This window comes from Cynocephalus volans, chromosome 13 (genome assembly GCF_027409185.1).
Source record: "Cynocephalus volans isolate mCynVol1 chromosome 13, mCynVol1.pri, whole genome shotgun sequence".
Lineage (NCBI taxonomy): Eukaryota > Metazoa > Chordata > Mammalia > Dermoptera > Cynocephalidae > Cynocephalus > Cynocephalus volans.
In genome coordinates, this window is record NC_084472.1 from 102,465,512 (window position 1) to 102,479,857 (window position 14,346).

At 40.2% G+C, this 14,346-nt stretch overlaps 1 protein-coding gene across 1 annotated transcript in view; it reads right to left on the minus strand.

Moving 5' to 3' along the window:
* Nucleotides 1-2,432: 2,432 nt before the first annotated feature.
* GTF2E2 (general transcription factor IIE subunit 2) overlaps nt 2,433-14,346 on the minus strand; it is a 62,154-nt gene continuing 50,240 nt past the window's right edge. Inside the window, exons 7-8 of the mRNA XM_063077273.1 lie at nt 4,125-4,240; nt 2,433-2,934 (exon numbers count right to left, since the gene is read on the minus strand). Of these exons, the coding sequence (XP_062933343.1) occupies nt 2,818-2,934; nt 4,125-4,240 (233 nt within the window). The 3' untranslated portion in view covers nt 2,433-2,817. The remainder of the gene's footprint in view (nt 2,935-4,124; nt 4,241-14,346) is intronic.

A 14,346-nucleotide genomic window follows, 5' to 3' on the forward strand; every position in this document is an offset into this window, starting at 1 on the left:
GAGCGCTTCCCCAACTCTCATAAGATAGGAGAGGGAGGTGTTCCCAGGTCCAGTTAGTCTGAGAAATGGTTTCCAAGTGGTCCGTGGGCTCCCCTGTCCCCTGGCTCCCACAAAACGCCTATTTGTCTCTCAGAACACCACAAAATACCCACCAGGAGACAATGAACTGTCCTACACGAAGCCCCAAGAACAGCAATACAAGTGACAACAGGTCATGGCTGTTCTAAACCCAGCACTCCAGCCCTGCTGCAGAAGACACATGCTAGTCTCGGCTTGTTAGTAATAGGCAACAAAAGCCTAGAAAACCCATAGTCTTCTTCCTCACAAACGAATCATCTGAAAGTAGTAACGGTGCTTAGAGGAAAGGGGACACAGTCTCGTCATCTTTGCCTCAGAAAATTGCGATTAGGCTGGCCAGCTGGCTCAGTTGGTTAAAGCGCAGCCTTGTAACACTAAGGCCAAGGGTTCAGTTCCCGTACCAGCCAGCCACCAAAAATAAAATTGCCATTAGCTGATAAGAACTGCAGAATTGATATATCCAAGTGTCCTAGTCCCACAAGACCACCTACATTCAGAACGAGTTTTTGCTGCTAGTGGTTTCAAACACAGCTCTCGAGAAATGCAGGGCTGTGCACCAGCAGTCCCTCCCTTAAAGCACTGGCACTGGAAGTGATGGGACGTTCCCGCACTGCCTTTTCGCTAACACTGAGCTCAACAGGTATCAAGTGTTTCTCTGTCCCTGGGGTCCCACCATCATCTGACCACACTTACAGGCTGTGACAGCAGCAGCCAAATGTTCCTTTTTTTTACACTTTGTCTAGGCTCAACTACATTTCTCTTAGCTACCCCTTAAAAGCCTCACATGATTGTGATGAATTATAGATCAAATGCACTACAGACTGTCTTACCCTTTTAACTCATCCAGCCATGCCCATTCCCACTTGCATCTAAATGGCCAGCAGATGCAGCAGAAATGGCAGAGGCGAGAACGTGACTTTAACTTGGAATTTCTGGTGGATGTTTTCAGACACCCAGAACTGCTAAGAGACTCTTTTTTCTTATTATATATCACAACTAGGCTCCTACTACAATTTTTCACATGTCACCCACAACACCTCAACTTAGGGTACATGGAGGAATTGCTCTTGCAGGTCGTAGGCAAAGGGGATCAAGGTTTAACAACAGAAAATGCAAGTGAATGAGGTAAAGCTGTAACAATCGAGAGTGTAGCACTTTAAGCAAGACACTCCATTTCTCTAGGTCTCAATTTCCTCACTTCTAAAATGCGTTTTAGACAAGATAACTGAAATCAATTAACGGGCCAGTCCACAAAGTACTGACAAGCACAGATGTAGCTGGAAGTCACTAATAATACACAACTAGTGGTAAAGCATCTTATCCTTGCGAAGGTGAGGTGTTTGAGATGTCCAAAATGCATTTCCAGACCTAGCCCAAAAAACAGGACAAAGTATACAGACCACAAAAGTAGCACCTACTTAGAGATAAGCTAGCTCTACATTGTTTACAAGAAAACAGGTTTTATGCTGTAAGACACTAAAGCTCCTCCATACTAGCAAAAGAAGTTCTGATACAAAGCAAGACAGCTTGAATTTCCTGTGCTCTAAATTATCGTGGGGAACCTCAGTTTTACATCTTCTTAGGCTATTTTGGGGCTTGGAGGTTAAAAAAAAGAAAGAGGTAAAGCAAGCAGATGACACTGTAAATGGATGAGAAGTAGAAAGGACAAAAAGAACTGTAAAAGGCTCCTGTCACCTGCGCAGAGCACTCGCTCTTTGGCTTACCCTCACGCCTTTTTTGGGAAGACCACACCTTGTTTGTATAATTCACAATTTCAATTATGATATGAGGACAGAAACAATCAACCCAAAGGCCCACAGCAGACCCTATTAAAAGTGCAGATGAGGAATATGTGCAGATTGCCAATGAAGGCAGGAAAGACCACATGGATTTCCCATAAGTCACCATGACTCTTAGGAACCCACACACATTTGACAAAGACTCTCACGAGTGGGCCAGTGATGGGGTGACAGAGGGCATCTCCTCCAGAAGAACCTCAGGGTCACATGCAGGCTAGAACACAGAAAGCTGATGTTCAGGCTGGCAAGAAGACTCCATCCATCTTTGTCCAAGATGGTACCAGACCATGACTTACTGAATCCAAAACATCAATTTGTCGTTCTAAAAGAAAACATTAACAATTACACTGAGTGCATCTTCACTGCTTCACTTGCTAACAAGAGGCACATCTTGTGTTCCAACTGTGAGATCCACGTGCTCAGCAACACAGTGCAGATCCCAGGCTTCGCAACACCCCAAATGTGCCTCAAAGACTGGAGCTGCTTCCAGCCATTTCCAACAATGAAAAGAAACAAACTGAATTCACTAACATATCAAAAATCTTTCTACGATGATTTTATTATAAATATGTACTTTTTGAATAAACAAATATTGCATTCAAGACTATCTGCAAACTTGTTCTAAAGTAATAAAAGAGGAAAAATGGAACCAGGAACCACTTATAAGTAGAGTAAATAGCAAAGACACCTGCAAGCCATGCTAAGCGCCTTTCTCCCAAGAAGTAACAGAATGTTAGCAGGAGTATCACATTTCTCACTAGCCCATTCAATTAAATAAGCTTTGAGTTTGGTAACTTGCACTTGTTCTGTAAACTGCATTGCTCCTCTCCTCAGTCCTAAGCAGCAGACCGGGAAGACGGTCAGTCTTCAGATCCCACCATCAACAAGAAGGATCTTGATTGTGTATTTGTAACTCTTTGTTCAAGGACAAAACTGTTCCCTATTTGCCAGGAGTAATGTCAGAGTAATCCTTCAGCACACCAGCCAAGTGTTCATTATGAGTCTTAAATCGTCGCTTTTTCTGTGAAGCAGGCTTTTTCCTTCTCTGAATAGGTGCCTAAAGGAAAAGGGAAAAACAGTTAGACACAATCGCTACTCTGATGGGCAGTGCAGTCGGGATTCCCTGAGCATGCTCAGAAAGCAGCAGCAGAGGATGCGGGGTTTGGACCTTTTTTACTGCGTTGGCACCCAGCATCGCACACACCAATCCACAGCACACCCCCGACCTCGGGCCAGACCGTGAGATGCCAACCTCCATCAGGAATAAACGAGCTGGCACAAAAACCTACCAGAACTATTCTAGGCACTAAGCAGATAAAACAAAACAGAGACAGTGATGCTCTGTGTTTTTTGTCGCTGTTAGGTTTAAAAACACATCCACCATTACCAATAAAAAAAGATGTCTGAAGTAAATATAGAAAAACACTGAGATATGGCAAAGCTGGGAAATGGATGTGCCCACAAAGGCTTATCCTATTATTCTCTATTCTTGTCTGTATACTTGAAATATTAATGTTACATGATCGAAAAATCAACACACTAAGCAATGAAAGGAAACCAAGCAGGGCTGCAACCACCCTCAGTGGGAGATGACTGGCAATGAATCTTCCCTTTCCTGAGTCCTAAAAATTCACTGAATCACACACACAGACACACACACCCATGGAAGCCATAGGGCGGACAAGCTACCAAGCACACTGGTGGGCACGGGAAAGCAAGGAACAGCGCAGCCACCACATTCGGGGTGCTGTCAACTGTTCCCCATCCTGGCTCTGTCCATGGACACAGCTTGCAGGGTGGCTGGTGTAAGGCAATCTACGCATCTCCATTTGATTACTAATGCCACCTCTGAGCAGGATTTAGGGACTATAATGACCTGAAAATCAACAAGGACACTTCCACGTGATCAGGGCTGTGGCAGAGCCAGGTGCCAAGACCACCAAGTTCACAGACAAAGGGAGCACTGTTTGGGCCTTGAAGGCCAAGCAGAAGTGGGCTCCTTCTAGAAATGGGGAGAAGCTGTGAGAGCAGGAGAGGTGCAAGGGTGAGGACGCCCACCCCAGAGCCAGCTCAGTGTGGCTGGTGCTCGAGAGCAGGCACCGCTAGGACACAGGCCCTCAGTAAATCAAATCACCCCAAGAAAAACCTGGAATGGGGAGCAACTACCCGCTCCTCAGAGAGCAGAACGGAAGCAGGCACACGGTTCAGACACCAGAGGACTAAGCTGTGTTTCTAGAGATTACACACCACTTTCTTTGGTCCGGATTCCTGCATGGAAGAAATGCCCTGTCGCTTCAGGTATTCTTCAATTTTCTCCTCATCCATTGAATCCACAGTGACACTTCTCCACAGTTTCTGAAATTCTGTACCAACAAGAGAGTAGTTATGTTACAACCAGTTTTTACAAACTACAGAATCTTGGTGATCAAAACCCAGGCTTCAGTATTCTCTCCTCTGGGTCTACATGAGCACATCTGCGACCTCAGTACAGAAACGAAGACGGCAGGCAGGCGACAGCGCTCACATGCTGGTCACCGAGCGGCACCACAGCCGCCGTGCTATAGTTTGAGAGACCAGTAAAAGAAGGGGCATGTGACAGGCCTTCCCACTTTTCTGGGGAAGAAAGGCAGTCAACACTCTCCTTTTATTCCAAAAATCCTTTCATTTTGGGCAAGTAGTTCAAACTCCAGCTCACCTCCCCTGGGCTCCGTATACTCCACTCCCTCTCCCACTGATAATAAGAAATACACAGGGAGATGGGAAACCAAAGTTTTACGTGGAAGTGAGGTGCTATTACAATTTATTTGCAAAAAAGACTTTTGAAACCAAATAACCTGGGGATTGGTGACTAGGAAGACATAAAAGAGAACAGCAGGGGGGGAGCAGGTGAAACAGAAACGCTGTTTCCACCCCCTATAAAACAAAGGAGAAAGCCTACATCTTGTCCTCAGAGACCTGTGGCCCCTCTGCCACATCACTATTTTTGCAACCAAAAGAGATCACAACTGGGACAAGTCCAAAATGAAAGTCACATACATCTTAAATTCTACTCCTAAAGACAGATGCTAATAATCGGGTTTAACTTCATTATCAGCATCTACTTTCAAACACAAAAAACTTCTTGTGATGGCAAAATCATAAGACTTATGTACTCTGGAACGAGAAAAGGGAAAGCTCCCTGAGCGCCGAGGCAGCCTGGCCCTGGCCCCTGCCCTGGCCCCAGCCACCGCCTCCTTCCCCGCCCCCTCCCCCGCAGGCTCGGGCAGCTCCTCTCCTTCCTGGCAGCAAACCTGCCAGCCGGCTGTCAGCAAGGCCACTCACAGCTATAAATGACGTAGACAACCAGTACTGTGCTGGACCAGTTCTTTCTCCTTTGCCCCCTTCCTTCCTCCTTTCTTCTTTCAGTACATACTGCATGAAGCAAACAGTGCCCGAACACTCGGGACTCGTGATACTGAGGAAATGTTTTCTGCCACACACCCAAAAGCTTTTTCGTTGCTGGTGGCCAAATGCAAAAATGGCATAATGCAGTACAAATAATCCAATCCGGGCACAAAACCATTTAAACGCAAAACATCACTGAATAAGATTTTTTACTTTCCATAGAAATATCTGGGGCTCTTTCTGTTATACACTCACTGAACTTCCCTCTGCACCATTGCAGACCTAGTTTGACCGATGACAGCTGCTCGTCTGCGTGACTTTCTCAGCTGAAGCTCCTTGACAGCAGGGAACTAACTATTCTCATACAATAACCGGTGCTGCACCCAGCACGGACAGGTCCTCAGCAGTTTCACTATTGAAAGTCTCAAATACTATTGTCCAGCCTACACGCCAGATTGTTTTATTACATTATTATTTTAAAATAATTTTACATTAAAAGAAAAGTTACAAAATCAGTACACAGTATACCTGTATACCCTTTACACAGCTTCCCCTAATATTAACACCTTACGTAATTGAATAATTTTTGAAACATGTTAAGATTGATACAATACTATTAGCTAATTGACAGACCTTATTCCAATTTCACTAGTTTTACCACCACTGCCCTTTCCCAGGCCAGGGTCCGATGCAGTATCCCACACTGGGTTCAACTGTCATGTCTCCTTGGTTTCCTCCAACCTCTCAGTGTGCCGTCTTTCGTGATCTCTCATTCCCGTGACACTTCTGAAGGATACTGGTCAGCAATTTTGCAGAATGGCCTTCAATTTGGGTTTGTCTGCTATTGCCTCATGATTAGATTGAGATTATGCACTTCGGGCAGGAATACCACAGAAAAGAGGTTGTGCCCTACTCAGTGCATAACCCACAAGGGTACATAATGCCAATAGGTAGTATTACTGGAGCTGGGAAACTCTGATCATTGGTTAAGGTGGTGTCTTCCAGATGTCTCTGCCACAAAGCTATTAGCTTTTCCTTTGTGATTAATAAGTATCTTATGCAAAGTTTTGGAGACTCTGCAAATACCCTGTCTCTCGTGCTTTTCACTCACTAAAAGTTTAGCATTCGTTGGTAGCTCTTGCCTACAATAATTACTTGTGAGTGCCTACTGGCAAATTATTTCCATCATTCCTTCCACATGTATGAGGGGTCTTCAAAAAGTTCATGGAAAATGTGTAGTATGAAAAAAACTGCATGGATTTCAAAAAATTTTTGCATCAAAATAAACTGGTACTAACTTACTATAACATGTCTGAAGAGATTCTAGTTTGAGGCACTAAAAAGCATAAGACATCAGTTTGAGAAAAGCCATCAGAGCAACATGAATTCTGCTAAAATTGAAGCAAGAACAAACACCAAATTTATGGTGAAGTTTGGGTGGAAGAATGGTAAAATCACTGATGCTTTATAAAAAGTTTATGGGAAAAATGCCTCAAAGAAATCAGCAGTTTACAAATAGATAACTCATTTTAGGAAGGGATGAGACAATGCTGAAGACGCAGCCTGCAGCAGCAGACCATCCACACCAATATGAGAGGAAAAAATTAATCTTGTTCATGCTGTAATTGAAGAGGACAGATGATTAACAGTAGAAACAATAGCCAACACCACAGACATCTCAACTGGTTCGGCTTACACAATTCTGACTGAAAAATTATAGTTAAGCAAACTTTCTGCTCAAAAGTGTTGCACACAGATCAGCTGCAGACAAGAGGTGAACTTTCAATAATGGAAATTTTAAACAAGTGGGATCAAGATCCTGAAGCATTCTTTGAAGAACTGTAACGGGAGATGACGCATGGCTTTACCAGTATGATCTTGAAGACAAAGTATAATCAAAGCCATGGCTACCAAGAGGTGGAAGTAGTCTAGTGAAAGCAAAAGTGGACCAGTCAAGAGCAAAGGTCATGGTAACAGTTCTTTGGATGCTCAAGACATTTTGCTTGTTGACTTTCCGGAGGGCCAAAGAACGACAACACCTGCTTATTATGAAAGTGTTTGGAGAAAGCCAAATCTTCATCATAAAAATGCAGGAAAGCTTCACCAGAGAGTCCTTCTCCACTATGACAGTGCTCCTGCTCATTCCTCTCATCAGACAAGGGCAAGTTTGCAAGAGTTTCAATGGGAAATCTTTAAGCATCCCTCTTACCATCCTGATTTGGTTCCTTCTGACATCTTTTGTTTCCTAATTTTAAAAAATCTTTAAAGGACACCCATTTTTCTTCAGTTAATTAATAATGACAAAAGGGCCGCACTGACATGGTTAAATTCCCAGGACCCTCAGTTCTTTAGGGATAAACGACTGCTATCACTGCTTACAAAAAGTGTCTTGAATTTGATGGAGCTTATGTTGAGAAAGTTTATATTTTTAATTTTCTTTTAATTTCATTTTCCACGAATTTTTGAAGTCCCCCTTCATATTAATTAGACTTCTACTGTAAGGAAGAGCCACTCTTTCTCCAATTTGTTTTATAATTATTTAATTTAGTAAGGACTCATGGATTTTTATTATATAGATCCATTACCATTATTATTTATTTTCTTGTTCAAATGTCCCAGCTTTGGTCATGGAGAGTTCTTTCAGGTTGGTTCCTGTGTCTCTCTGACTGGCTTTTTTTTTTTTTTTTTTTTGGCACTCCCTCACTTTCTGGTACCAAAAGACGGTCCAGGCTCATCCTGTATTTCCACAGATTTGGAATCAATCATTTCACCAAGGATGTTTAACTTGTTTTGTTGTAGAATGGTATTTAGAAACCAAAATGTAGGCATTCTGCTTTCTTTTTATAGCAATCTCTTGAAAACAGAAAATGATCAGGGGACATCAAATTTAAAGGAAGATGCTTCATTTTACAGAGGATCCTCAAGTATTGTAAAAGTCAGGCGTGCTTTAAATTATAAGGGTAAATAAACTCACAACTGATTTACAAATCTACTGTCTCTTCACAGAAGAGAGAAGAAAACAGGCTAGAATTTATAAACTTAGATTTGACCCTTTCAATTCAAGAGACCCTCCTTGTACTACTTGAGCTAAGAATAAAAACTGTGTAACTGCCATAGAAAGAAAGAAAATAATGCAACTCATCAATGAGATTTTGCTTAAATTCCCAAATAATTCATTCACATTTTGGCTCTGCCTCACCCTTTCCTGTGAAATGCAAAATTATCAGAACAGTATGATACAGACTCTGGAGCCAGAATGCCTGTATGTAACCTCAGTTACCCCATTTACTGTGTAAAATAGGGCAAGCTACTTACCTTCTCTGCCTCGGTTTCCTCATCCATAAAGCAGGGATAATAATAATAATACCTGCCTCATAGAATAATGGCAATTAAATGATTTAAAATAAGTAAAACACTGAGAATGTCTGCAAAGGAAAAAGCATTATTTATATCTGTTATAGTTATCATCATCTAACATCTATCATGTCTTACTTCTGGATGCTAATGCCTTTAATGAAGGCAGTATAAAACATTTAAGAAGATTGGCTACCAGATACAAGGTGATCTCATTTAAGTAAAATAGAAACAGCTGAAATTCTAAAAATTTCTTAAAAAGCAGAAGCACATACATTAAATGCATCGTAATGGTCTGGGAAAGTACACACCAATACCTATGCCCAGAAAAATAAATCAGGTTTGTTTGGAGGACTGTCATTTTTTGCTCTATATACTTCTTGACAAAAATTTTAATATGTGGAGGTATTCACATATTACTAGTGTAATATTTTAAAGAGATAAATGACCACCTAAAAATAAGAAAGGATATACTACTAATAATTAATATACTTATTGTCTTTTTTTTCTTCCACATTAGTCTGTGGTGTTCTACGCGGATTAGCGTTAAAGAGCATCTTTGCCATTTAAAAAAAAAAAAAAAAGGCAGAATCTCAAACTGCAACACACCATGCCTTCCTCCCTTTTCCTTTGCTATTTTGTTCTCATCACTGTTGTTATCCATTTTGCCATTTCAGAAAATAGGACAATTTTCAGTTTACCTCATCCTCTAAAAAAGTAATCTTAAATTTTAGACACTATAGAAATAATTTCTTTTGTGAGAAAGAAAAATGCACCTCCCCCAGATGTCCACATCTTAACCCTCAGAACCTATGAACATGTTATGTCAAAAGGGACTTTAATAGATGTGATTAAGAATCTTGAGAAGGAGAGATTATCTCAAGTTTAGATTCTGTATTGGAAGAATTAATACTGCTAAAATGTCCATAATACCAAAAGCAATCTATAGATTCAATGCAATCCCTATCAAAACTCTAATGTCATTTTTCACAGAAATAGGAAAAAAAAAATCCTAAAATTCATATAGAAACACAGAAAAACCCTTGAACACCAAAAACCCTGAATAGCCAAGGCAATCTTGAGCAAAAAGAACAAAGTTGGAAGCATCACACCACCTGACTTCAAGCTATATTACAAAGCAACAGTAATTCAAATAGCATAGCACTAGCATAAAATTAGAAACATGGACCAATGGAACAGACTAGAGAGCTCAGAAATGAACCCATGCATTTATGCCCAATTGATTTTTGAAAAAGGTGCCAAGAAAACAATGGAAAAAGGACAATCTTTTCAATAAAGGTGTTGAGAAACTGGATATCCACATTCAGAAGAATGAGATTAGACCTTTATCTTACACCACACACAAAAATCAACTCAAAATTGGTTAAAACTTAAGCATAAGATATGAATCTGTAAAAATACTTGAAGAAAAACATGGGGAAGAAGCACATGATATTGATCTGGAAAACGACTTTTTGGATTTGACCCCAAAAGCTCAGGCAACAAAAACAAAAATAGAGAAATGGGATTGCATCAAATTAAAAAGCTTCTGCACAGCAAACAATTAACAGAGTGAAAAGCCAACCTATGAATTGAAAGAACATATGCGCAAGCAACACATCTGGTAAGAGGTTAATACCCAAAATATACAAAAACTCAAAAAACTCAATAGCAAAAAAATAACCTTATCAAAGGACCTGAATAAGCATTTCTCAAAAGAAGACATATAAATGGCTAACAGATAGATGAAAAAACACTCAACATCACTAGTCATTAGGGAAACGCAAATTAAAACCATAATAAGATATCACCCTTACACTTGTCAGGATGGTTAGTATCAAAAAAAAGAAAGATTGCCAACAAGTGTTGGTGAATATGTGGAGAAAAGGGAACGCTTGTACCCTGTTGGTGGGAATGTAAATTAGTGCTGCCATTTTGGAAAATAGTATGGAGGTTCCTCAAAAAACTGAAGACAGAATTACCACATGACCCAGCAATCCCACTTCTGGGTATATATCCTAAGGACTTGAAATCAGTTGATGAGTATGTTGAAGAGATACCTGCACTCCCAATTTCACTGCAGCATTATTTATAACAGCCAAGACATGGAATCGACTTAAGTGTCCATCAATGGATCAATGGATAAAAAACATGTATATATACACACAATGGATTACGACTCGGGACATACATACGCAATGGAATACGACTCGGGACATACATACGCAATGGAATACGACTCGGGACATACATACGCAATGGAATACGACTCGGGACATACATACGCAATGGAATACGACTCGGGACATACATACGCAATGGAATACGACTCGGGACATACATACGCAATGGAATACGACTCGGGACATACATACGCAATGGAATACGACTCGGGACATACATACGCAATGGAATACTACTCGGGATATATATGCACAATGGATTACTACTCAGCCTTTAAAAAAAAGGAAATCCTGTCACTTACAGCACCACAGATGAACCTGGAGGACATCATGCTTAGTGAAATAAACCAGGCACAGAGAGGCAGAAACTGCATGTTTTTTCCTATGTGGAACCTAAAACAATCAAACTCATAGAAGCAGAAAGTAGAATGGTGGTTACTAGAGGCCTAGGGGTGGCAGGAATGGGGAGATGTTGGTCAAAAGAAAAAAAAAATCTTGCGAAGGAGAGATTATCCTGGATTACTTGGGTGGACCCCATGTAATCACAAGGGTCCTAATAAGGGAAACAGAAAGGCAGGAACATCAGAGTCAAAGAAGGAGATGTGAAGACAGAAGCAGAGGTCAGAGTGATGCAGAGACGTGAGCAAAGAAATGGAGGCAGCCTCTAGAAGCTGAAAAAGACAAGGAAACGGATTCTCCCCAAGAGCCTCCAGAAGAAATGCAGCCCTGCTGACCTGTTTTAGACTCCTGACTTCCAGAACAGTAAGGTAATAAATTTGTGTTGCTTTAAGACACTAAGTTTGTGGCAATTTGTTGCAGCAGCAATAAGAAACTAATACATGTTGCTTTAGATTTTTCTTCTTTAAAAAGTATAATTTAAGTAAAAGGCTGGCCAGTCAGCTCAGTTGGTTAGAACATGGTGTTAATAACACCAAAGTCAAGGGTTTGGATCCCTGTACTGACCAGCCACCAAAAAAAAAAAAAAGGTAGACAGGATTATAAAGACAGCTGATGTTTCATTCTTAGCATTCCAACAAGTACTTGTTGAGAATTCCGTCACTACCACAGCATTACATGCTAGCTGCACATGTGGAAAGAACAGGCACTGTTCACACACATCTGTGTTGTAGGGTAGCCGGGCAGAATCATGCCCAGAGCTGACTGTGGCTAGGAGGGAAGAAAAGAACTTGGTAGCATCTGCTGTTCTTCATAATCCTATTAAAACGCAACACTGAACAATGGCACTTTTTACTCGGGGATAAACACCAGACACCAAAGCAAAAGGTAAAGGGGAGAACCTTGGGGTAACTCTTACTTTGAAAACTGCTTTTCAACAGGAGAAACCCCATATTCTTTTCAATAACTACTTTTAAATTTTTATTTTATTAAGGTATAATTTATGACACATAAATTTCCACACATTCTGGTGTACAGTTCCCTGAAGTTTTGACAAATGTATGGGCATGTGAACACCACCACTGTAATGGCATAAAACAATTCCATGACCCCCAAGACACCCCTGTGCTCCTCTGTAGTCAGTCCCTCTCCTCACCCCCAGCCCATGGCAACCACTGATCTGTTATCGTTTTGTTTCCTCAGAATATCATAAATATGTAAACAGAATCAGACAATATGTACCTTTTGAATCTGGCTTCTTTCACTAAGCATGATGCATACCTGAGATTCGTCCATGCTGCTGGGCATGTCAGTATTTGCTCCTTTTTACTGCTCAGTTGTATTCCATTGTAAGGATACGCCACAGTAAAGGGGAAGTTAAAGGACATTTGAATTGTTTCCAGGTTTGAGTGATTAAGAAGAAAGCTGATATAAACACATGCATAGATTCTTGAGTGAACGTGGGTATATACCTAAGAGCAGGATGGCTCAGTCATGTGGTAATATATTACAAAGTGTATATGTGTGTGTGTGTGTATATACTTAACTTTCCAAAGAATGATATGGGACCCATACTTCTCACCATATGCAAAAATTTGCTCAAAATCATCAAAGACCTAAATGCAAGAGCTAAAAGTATAACTCTTAGAAGAAAAAATAGGAGTAAATTTTTATGACGTTGGATTAGGTAATAGTTCCTTAGATACAACACCAAAAGCACAAGTAAAAAAAGAAAAAATACATAAACTGGACTTCATCAAAATTTAAAACTTTTATACTTCAAAGGACACTATCAAGAAAGTGAAAAGACAACCCACAGAATGGAAGAAAATATTTGTAAAGCATGTATCTTAGAATTGTATCCAGAATAAAGAACTCTTAAAACTGTTTAAAAAAAACAACAAACAATTTTTTAAATTGAAGAAGAATCTGAATAAACACTTAGCCAACGAAAATATACGAATGGCCAACAAGCACATAAAAAAGATGCTCAACATTATCAGCCATTAGGGAAATGAAAATCAAAATCACATCTACTAGGATAGCTAAAATCAAAGTGTTGGCAAGGATGTGGGGAAATTAGAACCCTTCTAACTCGCTGGTGAGAATGTAAAATAATGCCGCTGCTCTGCGAAACAGTATGGCAATTCCTCAAAACGTTATCCTCAAAACGTTATAGAATCACCTCATATAACGCAGCAATTCCACTCCTAGGTATACACCTAAGAGAAATGAAAACATATGTGCACACAAGAATTCATACAGGAATGTTCACAGCACCATTACTCATAGTAACCAAAAAGTGGAAACAACCCAAATGCCCATCCACTGATGAATGGATAAAATGTGGTACATCCATATATTATAATAGTCGTTTTCACTATAAGCATTGGATGCTCTATATTTCCTTCTGAGGACTGCTAGAGCTGCATCCCATGACTTTGATACATTGTGCTTTCATTTTCATCTAGTTAACTTTTTTTTTTTTATACCTCTTTGTGATTTCCTCCCTGAACCATGAGTTATTTTAAAATGTTGTTTAATTTCCAGGTCTGGTCAATTAGCTCAGTTGGTTAGAGTGTGGTGCTAATAACACCAAGGTCCAGGGTTCGATCCCTCTACCAGGCAGCCACCAAAAAAAATAAAATAAAATAATTAAAATGTAGTTTAATTTTCAAATGAAGAGCTTCCAAATACGCCTGTTACTGATTTCTAGTCTAATTCCATTATGGTCCAAATACACACTTTGTGTACTTTTTTCCTTTCAAATGCCATTAAAGCGAGACGGGCTAGAATACTGTACTGCCGTTGGATAGCCTGTTCTAATAAATGCCAGTTAGGTCAACTTGGTTGATAGTGTTGTTTAGGACTTCTACATCCTTGCTAATTTTCCATCTACTTGTTCAATAAATTACTGAGAGGAGTATTGTAGACTCCAATCTTAACTGCATATTTATTTCTCCTTTTAGCTTTATCCATTTTTAACTCATGTATTTTCAAGGTCTTTTGTTCGATATACACACTGTACATATTTAGGACTGTTACGTACTCTTGCAGAACTGATCTCTTCATTATGTAATAGTCCTCTTTGTCCTCGGCAACTTCCTTTACTCTGAAGTCTACCTGTCTGATATTAATGTAGCCACCCTAGC